This window comes from Mercenaria mercenaria, chromosome 6 (assembly GCF_021730395.1).
Source record: "Mercenaria mercenaria strain notata chromosome 6, MADL_Memer_1, whole genome shotgun sequence".
NCBI lineage: Eukaryota > Metazoa > Mollusca > Bivalvia > Venerida > Veneridae > Mercenaria > Mercenaria mercenaria.
In genome coordinates, this window is record NC_069366.1 from 73,957,579 (window position 1) to 73,974,659 (window position 17,081).

Below are 17,081 nucleotides of genomic sequence, written 5' to 3' on the forward strand. Positions count from 1 at the left end.
GCTTCCGCCAAAAAAAAAACCATTTGTATTAAACAATTAAAATTATATTACTTAACGCGATATTCCGCGGTTAACAGATAAGCAGAACCTCCGCATCACAGATCTTTGTCCAATTCCAGTTATACACATTGGATCATCAGTTGATTTCAATTCGTTAAATAAATTACTTACCTATAAAATATGTTGATGTTTTCTGTTTTCAGCCATTAGCGTTTAACACTAAAAAGCAGTGCTAACTTTTATAGAGGATATGCTTATATAGATGATTTTTTATTTAAAGCGGCAAAATGCCAATGGTTGCCTTGTATGAAAGCCGTCGGTCAACTATCCATAAGATTTTTCAAACCCGGAACAATATTTGAAAAGGTAGGACAGTTTGAAATAAGGAAATTGTTGATTAAGAATGTCGTTTTTAACACACTGCTTTAAATAATACATTTCACAACGGAGTACCTAATTTCTTGACCTTGAGTGGCTTGTTCCTGTCGTTCTGGGCAACCGATTTTCAGTATTTACCAGATTGAAGTACAATTTGAAATAAAAATGTAAACGTTGCAATGGAAGCAAAAGTCTGCCACGCTCTATTAATTTATAAAAAATATTTTGTTTACTGATTTTGAAAATTCTTTTAATGACTTGATTTATTTAATGAAACCTAACAGCCGGAACGAATGTTTGAATAACATTCCATTTCTCTTTTAAAAGAAATCCTGGTTTAAATACCACATGCATTTAAATGTGTTCGCAAAATTGATCCTGTATGTCAAAGAAACAAAATGGATAAATATTTCATAATTTTATTTCAATTAAATGATTTGACCTCTTCACAATGCAATAAAACAAACTTAACAACAGAGTAAATACAAATTAACAACAATAATTGCGGTTGAATCATATAACTACTTAAGTATATAGCTGAACGCAATGTTAAATATCATTTACAAATACTCCTCATAACTACATATAAAAATAAATACTTTTCAAAATTTCAGTTACCACTTCTCCTATTCTCTTATAATTGGAAATCACCGCCATACTCTTATATAACTTGGATTATAATTCCTTTTGTATATGATATTAAAATCATGAAATGTTGTAGAAAGTTCGAGGCAATTTCAAAGATAATAAAAATGTCAAATGGTAACTGGGCAATTTTGTCTAATAAATAATATTATTTTCATTATAAAGTTAACACTGAAACATTCTCAACGAAAAACAAAACAAAATTTAGGTCAAAGTTTAAGTTATCTAAATGTTTCATAATATACATGCACTTAAACCAGTCTATCAAACCAGCTATTAGCACCAAACATGTTCTCGGCAAGTCAACGGAAGTTCCTTGAACACAAAACTATACTTTACGTTATACATAACTCACATTGTTGTTTGAGATTGTCCGTCTGTTTTCAAATATTTCCCCTTTCTTTGTTATCAAATCACACGGTTGTATAAACTGATTGTACAGCATGTTCTCTAGAATACGTGTCTGTTTTTTCTCATCACAAAACCAGTATCTTGCCAAACGTCTAAAATCGTTACTTCCAATGCCATAAAGAAATGGATTAAGCGACGAACTGAGTGCTAAAATCCAGTACGACATCTGAATTAGCCACATTGGAACTTTACTAGGACAAAATGCGTACAATATATCACATAGAATTGACGGTGTCCAACAAATCACGAAGGTAATGACTAATAACGCAAGTGAAAGGAGTGCTTTATTGTCTTGTCGAAGCAAAAAGTCCCTAACCATATCATCGTGATGTTTTGTCTTTGAAACGCTTGTTCGCGAAACTGGTCTTGAACAAGAATATTTTCGCTGTATTGACGCCATAAGTTGCGCATACTCGCATGAAAGACGGCTAACGGTTGAATTCCTCTGAGCGGCAAACATTCGTGCTGTGACTAAAGACAGACCATATTTGTCACCCCCTAAACGCACCATAGCCGACACAGCCGAACTGTTTCTCCGTGGTTCTCTTCTTACGTTGATAGATGAGAAAACATCACTTTTGTCATCCGACATATTGTTATTATCCGAATCGGAAGAAGTTTTACGTCCATATATGGCATGTCCTTCAGATGTACTCAGTGAACGTCGTATCTTTTTACTATTTCTTCGTTTTGCAAGTTTTATATAAATTCCCATGTTCAGTGATATGAGCAAAATAAGTGGAATGAAAAATTCTATCACAGATGCCGAAAATGTAAATCCAGGGTTGTATTCATACGGTACACGGCAATAGTTGTGTAGTTTGACAGTATGCACGTGCAAAAGATTCCAACCAACAATCGAAGGAATGTGAATTACAAAACTGAGTATCCAGATCACGCCAGCTAAAGATAACGCCATTTTCTTACTCCGGCGAATTCTGTAGGAAAAAGGAAAGTTCACCGACCACCACCGGTCAGCTGTAATCAGGATAATACTTAAGATCGTTACATAGTACAGTGAATATCTAATTGTCAAAAAGTATGTACAAACTTGTTCGGTGAAAATCCACTTTTCCCCAAGTGTCTCCAGAATCGAAATAGGTAAGGTTATTCCGATGAGAAAGTTTGCCACTGCCAAACTCATAATGTACGTGTTTCTACACTTTCGTAATTTTACTTTTATGGCAAACATGATAATCACTGCCCCATTCGCTGTGACAGTCAGTACAAATATAATTACAAATGGTATTGCGCTAAGCCACAGTGTCCAGAAGTCGGCATTTGTAAACAATCCCTCATCCGTCCGAGAGGTATAACAGGTTTCGTTATCCATGTTGACAAATCAAACGAACTCTACAGAAGCTAATGATAGAGCTATATTGTTTCTGTCATTCCGGATGAAATATTCATCAAAAAAGCTTTCTTTGATCTACGCTGACGGTGTTTTAGTTCCACTTCAATTTGTTTTCTCATATATAGTTCGTCTCTTGAAGATTCAGTTCTATTTCTAATAAATATCTATAAACGTTCCGTGCCGTCTTAAACTTTCCCTACAATGTCTTCAAATATATACTTCGCTCGATATTCCAAAAGGAATCATGAAAAGAAAAACATCCCATAAATTGGCAATGCTCTTATTAGCGGGCGTACAGAGCGTCGTAACAATCGAGTGTCTCAATAAGAATTGGCTAGCAGCTGCAATCCGTCTGCTCCACGATCATTTTCCAATAATTATACTTCGCCGATTGAGAACGATCTTTTCTCCACTTATTGTGACTTCAGCAGACTCTTCTAAATCAATAATGCCTTTGCAGGAGTGAAACAAGCGCTTGTTATCATAGCCAAAAAGGCTGATTGTGATCCGGATAAAAGAATTTTATCCCATTGTGTAACATAACTCAATCAGACGATTTATTTCTCATTCAATCAAGGTTGTTTTTTTTTTCTCAGACTAAAGGTTGTAAGAAAACAATTTATATGTTCCAACGAGTACAAAAGCAAATGGGTTCGCAAATAATGATCACAAACTTATTTCTCCATCCAAGTTGTTAGGAAAGTATTGCATGAAAACTACAAATAAATCTTGTTTTGCGTACGTCCCCTATATTACATATTTAAAAAATGCAGAATACCTGTGAAAATCATGTTGGACTCCTGTGTTTCTTTTTATCCTAGTTGTCTTTTCTAATCAACCCTCTGTACACTACTGTAGGGTTGTTGTTGTTGTTGTTGTTTCTGGCATGGCTGCGAACTTGAAGCGTGGGTGTTTTCATTTGATGTTTGATCTTGCTATCGAATTAAGGCAACAAATGAATTTAACTTATAATTAGATAATTACATGTATTTATGCTACAAAAAATGGAACAAGTTAATGAAATAGGACATATAATGATTCACTTATTTAATCTTGTGGTTATGTATATTAATTGTTATACAATATGTCGTTCTTAGCTAATTTGCACGTTCTATAGGAGGAACCAGTTTCTATTCAAATATATACCATCTATCATAACCGCTGGAATTTAACAATACTATGCCGACAATAGAATTTATTTGTTTATTTTTTTCAATGATAATTATAGCTCAAGTATTTGTTTTGATAGCAGTAGTCAAGAAAACAATATGGTAGGTAAATTTATAGAATTATTAGAAAATAACAACTGAAAAAGACCTATCCTAGTCATTTTATTTCTTTATATATCTATATGAAATTGTATATTCTTCATTAAAATGTTGTGTATTTACTGAAAATTTCCTGCTTAAACATACTCGTAGAACCTCAATGTGCAAAAACAACTTTTGTGTTCAGAAGCGCAATACTTTTAAAGGACTAATGCAAAAAAACTTAGTGCTGTTTTATCGTTATTTTATCTCCCAAATATCCTAATTTATCAATAACACTAAGTTTACCAGCCGTAAAGTCAAACTTATTCTTTATAATTCCAATTTCCCTTAAATAAATTTACTCCCTTTTACATTAGTCTATATAGTTACATAATTGTGCTTCCATATGCTTACATTTTATTAACTGTCACACTAGCAGTCTTTAAAGTGTCGTATGTCGGTTGTACAAAATCTCACCGTACTTGGTCAACTTTTCCGGTCCTTTTTAATATAATTTTACTATGATAGAATTCCACTTAAGCTGGTGCTAGGGGTGGGGGCGTTGTGTTCATTTACTATCATGAACAGACTCGGTAAAACCGAGTATGCTATTATTTTGTTTTGGGATGCATTTTCTAATATATTTCATTTCCCCATCGGTTCCCTTTTTGTGATTTTTCCTGATCTATGAACATTATTATAACTTTTGTTAATATTGTCAGGTATGAAATAAACAAAATTCAAATTTTTATTACCTCATTGTACAAGAAAATAATTAATCTTATCATTCGATAACTATGAATAAAATAAAAACAGTATTCAAAAAAAAAATAGCTCGAAGATTTCCTTTGCCTTCTTGTGTAGAGAACTAAAAATCGTACAGTGGACGCGTTTGCCATATAGTCATTTCAATCAGTTCTGAAACTGATACGTAAAAATAATCAGAAAGTATAAAAGAAAAATTAGTTAAAATATTTTCATATTTCATCACTTAAAATTATATCGTTCAAATTCCAAGCTATGTGTTAAAGTTAATTTTAAGGAGAGACATAGTTTTGAATTTTTACTCGAGGGTCTGTAACTGATCATGTGTGCATAGCGGTTTAGATAACGTATACCTACCACGTCTTCCAGGATTCAAAGAGAATAAGATTACGTACAGAATTTGTTTCCATTATCCAGTTTCTTTCTCCCAGATCAGTTTTGCAATTTAGTCCTCTAACACCTAATTTGTTCTGAGGCAGTAAGATATTAATTTCATCGAGAAAATAGGTATCTTTCACTGAAGAAGCTTTCCCTTTTTTAATTTCCTCTGGCTTCTCAATTTATAAGCAAGTAAAATACTTCCAAAGGACATTACAGTCTGAATTATTACAGGCAAATTATTCAACCGACATTACAAGATATCTGGATTTGCCAAAAGCCATAATTATGAATTATTAAAGAAATAGTTTCTGTTTACCCAAAATGATTCCACAGAAATCCTCAACCAGATTCCACAGCCTGAATTATAACGTCTGTGTAATAATTTTGCTTTTAGTGAACGACAATTTTCTTAAAAGAGAAAAAATAGGTCAGGCATTTAATTGCCTTACGCAGGTATTAACCAATATCTAATTGTTACATATCGTTAATTTTCTCCTTGAAATGTGTAACTTCTAAACGTGGTTAAAAGCTTTTTGCCCTAAATAGCACTTTATTACAGATATTGAGAGAAATAAAGGATGGTCTGTCTCTTTCTAGGAATTTTTATTATTTGTTTAGGTATATAGAATCATGTTAAGTGAATACGCTTTTGGTCCTATGGTTATGTAATCCAATGCATAGACGAAGAGAAATAACTCGCGTGAAACCTTCCAAATGAAAATTGTGGATTATTGGTACATTCTATGCGTTTTGTACCATTGTGTATGTAAATGACAACTTTTGAAATGATGAGAAAGAGGATATTTACGCCAGTGTTGATAATACCAATTCAATTCAATTCAATAGTTTATTTACGTCTCATCATATGTATGTCACAATAAAACATAATAAAATCTTATTAAAATACATATGCCATTCTTAACAGAACAACAAGAGACGGGTAAGCATAGCTTACTTTAATTAATATTTCTGTTATTTATACTATACATGTCATTTTATTTCTAAAACATTTTTAAAACAAGAGCTGTCAGTTGACAGCGCGCTCGACTATTCTCAGTGCTTGATAGTATAATATAAGCTATTAATAAAATTTTAACAATCCAATAAACATATTCTAAGACGAAAAGGGGCCATAATTCCGTCAAAATGCTTGATAGAGTTGTCTGATCCTGTTTACAGACTGTGGTCATGATTGTAAACAACTATGCAAAATATGAAAGCAATATCTCAATGGACTTTGAAAATATTTGGGGTGGTACGCAAACTTTAACATTCCAATAAGCATATTCTAAGTCTAAAAGGGGCCATATTCAGTCAAAATGCTTGATAGAGTTGTCTGCTCCTGTTTACAGACTAGGGTCATGATGGTTAACAAGTACGCAAAATATGAAAGCAATATCTCAATGGACTTTGAAAATATTTGGGGTGGTACGCAAACATAAACATTACAATAAGTATATTCTAAGTTGAAAAGGGGCCATAATTCAGTCAAAATGCTTGATAGAGTTGTCTGCTCCTGTTTACAGAATGGGATAAACAAGTATCTCAATAGAGTTGTCTGCTCCTGTTTACAGACTAGGGTCATGATGGTTAACAAGTACGCAAAATATGAAAGCAATATCTCAATGGACTTTGAAAATATTTGGGATGGTACGCAAACTTTAACATTTGTGTGACGCTCATGCTAACGCCGACACCGGGGCGAGTAGTATAGCTCCCATATTTTTCGACTAGTCGAGCTAAAAATAAAATACAATAAAAAAGATGTTGTGAACCGATCTATTTCTTGACAACTGGAAAAAGGTAATTATAAACCGAGATCCGAGAGGCGTGACCTTGGCTTTGCCTTTGTTGTGCCTAGTACATATTTTAAATCCCTTAAAATGACCATGTAGTTGATTAACATAATTAAAATCAGATGGACTAATTTCAGCACCATAACTGGTTAGAGTGGCTCTTGTTGCATTGCAGAAGGAATTGAAGGGATTATACTTCTAAGGTCATATTGAGTCATGACACTCGACAGTTTCCGTGTAATTACATATGCTTGTTAGGGAATTCGGCATTTACGGACATAAATGTACCGCACTGCGCCGCATGACTTCTCGTAAAAGCTGAAAAATGCCGAAATGGCATACTGATTACCGTTAAGGGCCCAATCGTCTACCGTAGATTTTTTAGAATTGTGCATTTGTATAAAACGAATACTTAAACAAACAAATAAAATTGTTTGTATATTTAAATGGTAATTGTAACTAAATACTCATGTGCGAGACAACTGTAGTTTTACGAAGAATCTGTATAGTATGCATACATTTACAGTGTTTATAAATAACCAAGACTTGTTTCAGGTATGCTTGTTTTGTCTTGCCTTTAGTCATATCCAGATCATTAGTTCTCTGACATTTTATATACAGCTTGCTTCTTAAGGTGGTATCACATTTTGAATTATCGATGAATGACAAATAACAAAAAATATTCGGTTGTTTATAAAAAACAAAAACGTTTAGAGTCGCACTAACATTTTTCTTCACCCATCATTATGCCTTAAGAATGCGCTTTGGTGCCCTCTCCACCAGCAATGAACTAAAACAATAGAAATTATTATGTGACTTCTAGAGGCTCAACAAAACAATTTCTAGCACAACTATTGTTGTGAACGTTTTTGTTATGTTACACACCACAATGTACTAACAAGATACTTGCAACACCAATGCATATGAAGAATTGAGAGATAAAACTAATTTTGACAGATCGTTAAAACCAATGAAAAAAATTTTACAGGTGGTAAATGACTCATGACCTAACTAACAGTTTGCTGTTGTTTCTACCTTACGGTTTGATATTCTTAAAAAGGCTCTTCTATTCTACAGCTTACAACGCATATGTTAAAACAATAAAATTACTGACTGTTAACTTACTGTCGTTTTCCCTATCCAAATCATATAAGTATTCCTACTGTTTAAATTAATTAACTGACACTAATTAGATCCATTCACAAAATTGTAATTAGTCAAAACAGATCCCGAAATTTACATAGCACATATATAGGTATAAAAATTTCAGTACCTACTGTGTATTACAATAATGCTAAAATATCTCGTAAAAAAAGATAAAAATCGATTGAAAAAAAAAAAAAACTTTGTTAACTGCTTTAAATGTTTGCGGAAAATAATATGAAATAAAAAGATATATATTACCGGGCTGTTTTAAAAAAATAAATCCGCATGTTGGACAACTGACGGTAGAACGCAGCGAGCGAAATAACTTTGTAGAAATTAATGCCCATAATACACAGACCATTAAATAAAAATATCTATTATTAAGCATCTTCATGTTGGAGGTTGTTTTTGTTAGACATTTTATAAAAAAAAAAAATACACAATTGAAGTGTTGGGTACGATCACTTTACGGATACTTTAATTACTTTTCATGAGATGATAATGGTCTATTTATTATTACACTGCTACTCAGATCGAATGCTTCGGCCATAAAATGTCTCCCGATACTCGGACTGGCCACTGTTATAATTGGACGTCCTTTCGGATCATGGATTCTTTTAAGAATATAACAGCGGTCCACCGAAGCCGGTGCTAGGGCTGCTCTTTTCATTAACTCTCATGAACAGACTGAATTAAAACTAGTATGCTGTCATTTTGCATAATTGCGTTCTCCTTATTCTCAGATTTCTTTGTTGTTTAGAAAATATGTCACAAAAATATTTTTGTTTCCGACTGAATATTGCTAGTGATATTTCCTCATTGGCATTGTCTGTTTGAAAAAACTTGAGTTAATTTTAGACGGTTCGGTCATTGAAAATGTGAAGTGTCAGAAAGTTCTAGGTGTATACATCGATGAAACTCTGTCTTGGCAACCCCACGTTAGTACCATGACCAATAAACTAAACTCAAAAATTGCTCTACTTAGAAGAATTGCATTTTTCTTAACAGATGAGATGAAACTATTGTATTACAATGCATATATTATGTCAACCATGGAGTATTGTTGCAATGTCTGGGGACTTTGTCACAAATCGGACACTGATAAAATTACATCTGTGCAGAGACGCGCTATAAAAATAATTACAAAATAGAAGTGTAGCAACTTTGATGAAATATTAAGAAATTCAAAACTTCTATCTTTTGAGAACTGGTGCAAATACCATATTTCATTATTAGTGTACAAAAGTAAAAGAGGAGATTGTCCTATATACATTTCAGATTTACTACATTTTGTTCATAATGATCATTACAGTCTGCGCTCAATCGAAAACATGGATCTTTCTATTGTTAAACCTAAAACGAACTACCTGAAACAAACATTTAGTTACAAAGCTGTACACATATGGAATTCACTTCCTTCTTACATTAAACTTCATAATAATAATATAACTACTTTCAAGCATAATTAAAAGAATTTTCTCTTGTTAAAATAGTTTTTAGCAATTAATTACTTGTAATTACAAGAATTTGTTGAATTGATGTTACTGTATTCTATTCCAATAATAATAATATTCATACTATCTTATTATTCAAATCTGGAACTATTTATTATCTTATGGGACAGACTTTCTTTTTTGTATGTATCTTAATTGTCATGTATAATCTTTGTGACGCATGGTAATTCTTTTAAAACATAGTTATTGTTACATTACGTTTATTTAAGACTTCTTTAATTTGAGACGTGTTTGTCGAGAAAAATTTAAGTAATTCTGATATGTGTATTTTTGTATAAATGTTAAATTATAAATTGACTGTATGATTGTGTGTATGTGTGAATGTATATCAGTTGAAGGCCATGCTGGAAATAAGTTGTAAAATATCTGTATTTGTACACTTAGTATGTCACCTTCAGAAAATAAAGTTATTATTATTATTATTATTATTATAAGGTTTCTGTTTACATTTCATTGTCTGTTAATGACGTCATTTCCGTAAATTCATACATAATATATTATCAACAAAATTATGTTGAAATCAAATACTTGGCGCGATTTTATGAAGATGTCTACTTTCAAAATCAGTGCATGTGTACTATGGAATCGGCAACAACCTAAAATTGAGAACGGATGCCTTTAGACGTATTGGATTCTGTAAAAGTCGCAAGTTAATCTTTTTTTTTCTTATTTTTCTCTTTTCTGTCTTTTTTTATCTCAGACATCGAGACGCGTTTTATGCCTCAAAAGAGAAGTCTTTGAAACGTTGCTTTGCAAAGAAATTTAAATTACACTGGCGCTATTACTGCGGGAAGAGCGAAACACGTATTTGTGGTATCATCTTATGAAACATGCTAACAATATCAATATGACAGAAATAATTTGAGATATCCGATTACGTTCAGACTTCAACTTTTACAGCTGTGACTACTTCAATATTAACCATTTCAGAAGATTTAATGTGTTCATTTCTTGATAATAGCCTTCTTGGTTTTGCTAGGCTTCTTGCTATAACGAGACAATACTGGTAATATTGCGATATTCTAGCTAAAAAATGTGGCGAAAGAATGCTACTCAAAACGTCTTTTGAGGCAGGGATGAGGTCATGTTAGCAACCTTTTCTATATCAGTAACTTAACTTCCATGCATGGAATAAATCTGCTTTCCTTGCAAGTTTTCTCACCAAAAAGTGATTTCAAATCAGTTTCTGTCACTTTTCCAAGTTATGGTTATAGTCACAAAAATATTACTTTCATGTGATTGTCGGGCATTTCTTAGAAAATCCAGATTTAAAGAAGCGATTCTTGTACATGTTATATTTCATCAATGTTCAAAGACATACATGTGAGCTTGCAATTATTACTGAAATAACTGCCTAATATAAGAACAATAGTAAATGCGAAACGAGTGAAAATACACTCATTTTTTTTTCTTTTTTACTGGAATTTATGTCCTGTACATCATCGCGATTTAGGTTTTGTCAACTTTTGACCGTAAGACGTTAGAAAGCAGCCTACTGTGTCGCTCCAGGAATTATTTCACACGCGGACATATACTTTATAGAATCACCGACCTTCCGTAAGCATGTTGGATGGCTTCATCACTTGAAATAATTATTGATCCCTTTGGGGGCTTAGTCCTACAGCAATGAAGGCAACTGATTAAGAGTCAGCAGCATCCAGGAAAATTCATTTGATAAAATAAAAACTCCAGTTGCTAATACTGCGGCTTGGTGTGAAGCAATATAACAAAGTGACGAAAGGCATGCGTAGAAACCTAATTAAAAAAAAGCCTACCTCTTTGGTTATTTTAGTGTATTCTATATTGCAAACGCCCTTTTTATTTTGAAAATGGTACTTACGAGTGTGTGAAAATCCTTTGCAGTTATATAAAAACACGATGCATCAAACATCAGGTTTTAATATGAGAAAAGGAAACACATAAAAGCTAATCGGATTCAAGAGGAAACGGCAATGAAAGCATGTTACATTTTATCGCCATATGACTCGCGAGATATAGTTTTATACAATACTGATCAAAAATCGTGTCTTTTTTGCATCTATATGTGGTGGAATCTCATATCTTACTACAACACGCCCTTGAAATACAGTTATTTGAATTTTATTGTATACACCGTTTGTATGACTTTGACCTTTAGTGAGGCTTTATATAATCTTCAAAGCGCTAGCAACGATTTTAACACGTCTGGTAATTTAAGACTCTCTCTGTCGATAGACTGCTACTAGCTTTATTCAAGATAACCTAAAAATATTTGCTTTAAAATTAGGATAAAACTCACTTTCTTTCCGTACCGTCATTACTTAGAAAGCTGAACGGATGTACAAGGCTTTCTGCCCATTGCTTTCTCGTTTAGGGCACAGCCACTATCTGGGAACCATACGCCGCTTTTCATGGAATTGCACTCTGTGCATCATTGAAAGTTCCATGTTCATCGCCGTATGAATACATCTGCGGATATCTCTAAATTACAGTCTAGTACTTATAACAAGTGTAAATGTTGAGTTCTGCTCCACCTGGGGCTAGAGGGCGTGGACGGAAGCTTGCACTTCCACTACCGTCCATGAACAGGCTCAATCAAACCTGCAACACATTTGTTTATGAAAAACACGGACATTTTCCGTAAGGAAAAGTACGGAAATACAGTTTTTATCCTAAATTACGTACAGACGGACGAACAAATGTTGTCTATTTTGTCACAAACATTCAGATTTTGTCATTTTCTTTCAAAACAAGTTTTTATTTTCAGTTATTTACCCAAAATAAATATTTTATAAGCACTTTTTCCTTATTTTACTGCTAATATTTCAAGCCAAAAATGGCAAAGTTCAGCAAATGTTCCCGAGGGCGTGCCCGTCGGGGAAGAACATTGTTTTTAATATTCGATTGACAATACTACTTATTAAAAGATATTTCAGTTTGATACCTTACTTTTAACGCTTTTAATAATAAAATGAAATTGATGAATTGTTCGAAAAAATGCGACCAAAATTAGCCGGTACATTTGTATTTATTTAAGTGAACACCGGTATTTATTCAAGTGAACACCGGTCGACGCACGACAATGCGATTCGACATCGCGACAATGTCGTTTGAGAATGTCGTTTGTCGTATCGCATTGTCGTGCGTCGTATCGCATTGTCGCGATGTCATATCGCATTGTCGTGTGTAGTATCGCGATGTCGCGCGTCGTGCTATTGGCGCATAGGCAACGCACGACAATGCAACACGACATCGCGACAATGTCGTTTGAGAATGTCGTGTGTCGTATCTCATTGTCGCGCGTCGTATCGCATTGCCGCGCGTCGCTAAAATGTAGGACACGACGCGCGACAATGCGACACGACATTGCGATACAACATCGCGACAATGCGATACGACGGACGACAATGCGACGTGACGTCGCGACATATCGTGCCAAAATTGCCAACTCGACGCACGACATTGCGAAGCGACATCGCGACATTTTGACGAATGTCATATCGCATTGTCGCGCGTCGTATCGCATTGTCGTGTGTCGTATCGCATTGTCGCGCATCGTATCGCATTGTCGCGATGTCGTATCGCAATGTCGTGCATCGCCTTTGAGGGGCGACGGACGGCATTTCACATGGCACTAACAGGATTCCATACTTTGCAGAAGACAGAGCAACAAGTTAAACATCCTTAAGGGCCCAACGAAACAGGCAAGAGGACAGAAATCAAAACAGTTCAGTCCTGGTAGAATTTATAATCTGGTTGACACAATCAAAGAGGGAAGCGTAGCGTCCAACTGTAAACGGGTTGAACGCTAAACATGCGGTGTGTCGGTATGTCTCAAAACAGTTGGGTCATAACCTCTTTTAATAAAACGTTTTATAATATTACCAAATACAGTTGGAAAACTAGTGATGCTTTTGAGAAAAGCACATGTCTCCCACAACTGCCTAATCATCTAAATAGTAAGTCAGTCTTTATATACTGTTTACTTAATCCACATGTGCATGCGCTTTTCTGACACCAAAATGACGCCTATACTACTAGTATATACTAGTAGTATAGGCGCCGGTTTAGGGGTAAAACTGCGCAAGAAATCTGAGTGTTTTTGGTAAATCAAGGGCCATAATTCCGAAATGCCTAGGCCGATTTGGCTAGTTATCGAACTTGGCCGAGCACTTATTGGCAGACACCTTTTGTTGAAGTTTGGTGAAGATCGGATGAGAAATGTTCGACTTAGAGTGCGGACAAGCTTTGTGACACACACACACACACACACACACACATACATGTAAACGCTACCAATCGGGGATGTAAGTTATAAACCTACTAAGTGGGAACTTCTTTATTACTGCACCTACAGTTATCATATTTCTATCAACTCTTATTCTTATCATCTTTAAATTATCCGATGCTTTAGATTAAAGCTATCTTCAATAGTTAAGCAATGAGATTTTTCACATTCAAAACGGGGCATTTTGTGTTTAAACCAACTGAGGTGAGTGTATAACAAACCGGGTGTTTGTGTATAGACGAAATGTGGAATTGTGTGTTTCAACAAAACGGGGAATTAGTGTAAGACTAAATGAGATACAAGTGTATAACTAAACGGGTGCATGTGTATAGTTGAAACGAGGAACTAGCTATTAAACTAATATATGCGGAATCACTTGTTGCATAACGTGTATATGAGTAAAGTCAATCGAGGAATTTGATTTGATTTGACGGGTTTAATGCTCGTTTTAGTATTCAGTTATGTCAGGCGGTCAGTTTACTCAACAATAGTTCCTGGGAACATCCAGTAATAGTCTCCCATTCTCCGTAAGAAACTGACAGCTTTCTTACAAAAAGAGACATGGTCGAGAGCAGGACTCGAACCAATGCCCCTTAATCAGTGAGAGCTTACGGTGGTTTTAAATCAGCGACCCTAACCACCCGAGCACAGAGGCGGTCAGCAATCGGAGAAATTCTATATTCTGTTTGTAAGCGGTACGTCAATCCTTTCAAAATTCAACTAAAGTTGCCTATGTCAAATGTTTACATTAAAATTACTGTTTTGAGAAGACATAAAACGATCGAAGAACAAGCCAGATACATGATGCAGAAACACAATATATCACAAAAAAATGTATCTGGTTATATCAACGTTTTATTTCAATCAAAAGCAATACTTACAAAAGCGGTTGAACTTCGATATTAAGTGAATATTGTATACTATAGTCCCCACTTATGTTTTAACTAAATTGCTAAGCAGACAATTTCTCCTTCAATTCCGTCTAAATCAAAGAACCGATTTACAGACGCAATATTGTGAACGAACATTCTACCTTTTGCAGAAGAATACTGTTCGTTCCAAAGACAGTTATTACTGAATGTGATTGTAAGTACATTAAAATAGTATTAAGAATCAAAACATATAATTGGTTCCTATAACTAAAGAATGATTCTGCTTAAGGAAATCACCCGTATCCGAGCACACTAAAAATAAACAGAAAACGGCCCGATCGGAGTTAAGTTCATATGTTTTTCACTTTTTTTTTGCGCTCCTACCTTTGAAATGTTATATTATTATAATGAGTACATTGTATAAATCATAATGATTAAAACTTTAAATAGTGCCAGTTGCTATTTAATCATGGTTAGTTTCAAAAAGAAAAAGTATTACAAAATAGTAAAAAAAAATGACGACCGCAGAGTAGGACATAAACCCATGACACGTACGGATAATGTTTCACTACCTGCTTACGAATGAAGGTAAAATCTCTTATATTTAAGACGAAAAAAAAATATAGTAATAGAGGGGATTAATATGAATAACATAGATCTGAGGCAAACACATGACCCCAAACCAGGAAGAAAAAAAGTGACATAGCATTCGTTTTTATTTGCACTTTTTCTCTCTAATAGGCTAGTGAAACTCGATTTGTTTTTTTAAAAAAAAGACATTTACGGATATTTTCAAAGTAATATTTCAGGTTTTATTATGTAGAGGCAAGAACTCCGCAATGACACGCAGTTCTCGATTTGCATACAAATCGTTATTCCCTGCCCAGACAAATCGCAAATAATATTAACAAAAAATGAACAAACATCATTTCGAGGCATATATATTTGGTTAGCGATGGATTTTCATGTTTCTTTTTTCTTCTGTCATGTTTGTAGAAAACCAGGTTACTTTACACGCTGTCAGGTAATCTTTCAGATTTCTTGGAGGTTATGGGTTCGAATCCCACACTTGGAAAGTCTTTTTTACCAGTTTTCGACACTTTTCCTTTTTGAAACTGATCATTATTTAATAGCAAAATATACTATCTAGAGTTCCAAATCACGAACATTTACAATATAGCATAACATCTTACAGGTAGAAGCATGGAAACTGATACACAAAACTGCTACATTTACCGCAGTATACTAGTATTTTCTACCAAAAGCAAACGTACATAGCTCTTTCAAACAAAGGACATGTTGTGCCTGAAAGGTCATGTAAAAATCATTCTGATCAAGGATGAGTGAAATGAAAGCAGTCATAGGTATTTTAAATGCATTTGGTATTGTTGTTTTAATATAATACTTTCATATCCTAAACTATCAAAACTAAAGATAAATGCACTCTTAATAAATGCCGGGTTAGTGTGTCGGCGAAAAGGGCAATGTCTTGATCTGTGTTGGTCATTTAAACTGTGTTGGTCACTTACGTAAGTAAGTAAGTAAAAAAATTCTTAATTTATAGCGGTCCCATTTAGCTAATCTATTCTTCTTTGAGGGCCCTCTTTGGATTAGAATGAAGAGTATTTTGATCATAGTAAACAGTTTAACAAAGCATTGATAGTAATTTTACAAACATGTCTAAACATGATAAGCTGGTATTCCTGTTTACTAATCTAAATATGATAAGGTTGTCTGCCAAACCCTGCCTTAATATTTTACAGCGTCATATGTATTTTTCTATGTAAATTTCTTATTGCATAGGATTAACATGGAAGCCAGTGGCTTCAACTTAATATAAGTACTCTTTACCATTTGACTTCTGTAAGTGCTTGCGAATGTTTTCCATGTTAATTCTATGTTAAGTGTGGTTTTAAGAGTACATTTGTAATTGTGCTGGGGTGCACTTATTACAGTCTCTTGTATCTATTTTATAAAACGCGGCTATATACTATATATCTTTTAGGAATGGTTTTATTGTATTGTATTATGATTTATACATATATAGAAGAGACGGAAATTTAATAGTATATATATAGTAACAAATATTTAACAGAAATCAAAGAAATTATATATGCATAAAACAAGAGATATGAAATGGAGTTAACATTAAAAGCCATTCATCCATCGATCAATTTTATACAGTTAAATTTAAAACATGGCAATGAAAATTAGGTTTTGATTTCTATTGGCAAACAATTCAATACTATTTGTCAGGAATATAAAAGACTATCTTTTAAATAGTTCACAGTTTGTATTTGAT

The 17,081-nt window shown here is 33.9% G+C and overlaps 1 protein-coding gene across 1 annotated transcript; it reads right to left on the bottom strand.

Annotated features, from left to right (window-relative positions):
- Positions 1-822: 822 nt before the first annotated feature.
- On the bottom strand, positions 823-3,127 carry LOC123550046 (muscarinic acetylcholine receptor M5-like). Its single transcript, XM_045338483.2, has one exon. The coding sequence runs from the start codon at positions 2,765-2,767 to the stop codon at positions 1,364-1,366; it is 1,404 nt and encodes a 467-aa protein (XP_045194418.2). The 5' UTR covers positions 2,768-3,127; the 3' UTR covers positions 823-1,363.
- Between the last annotated feature and the right edge of the window lie 13,954 nt (positions 3,128-17,081).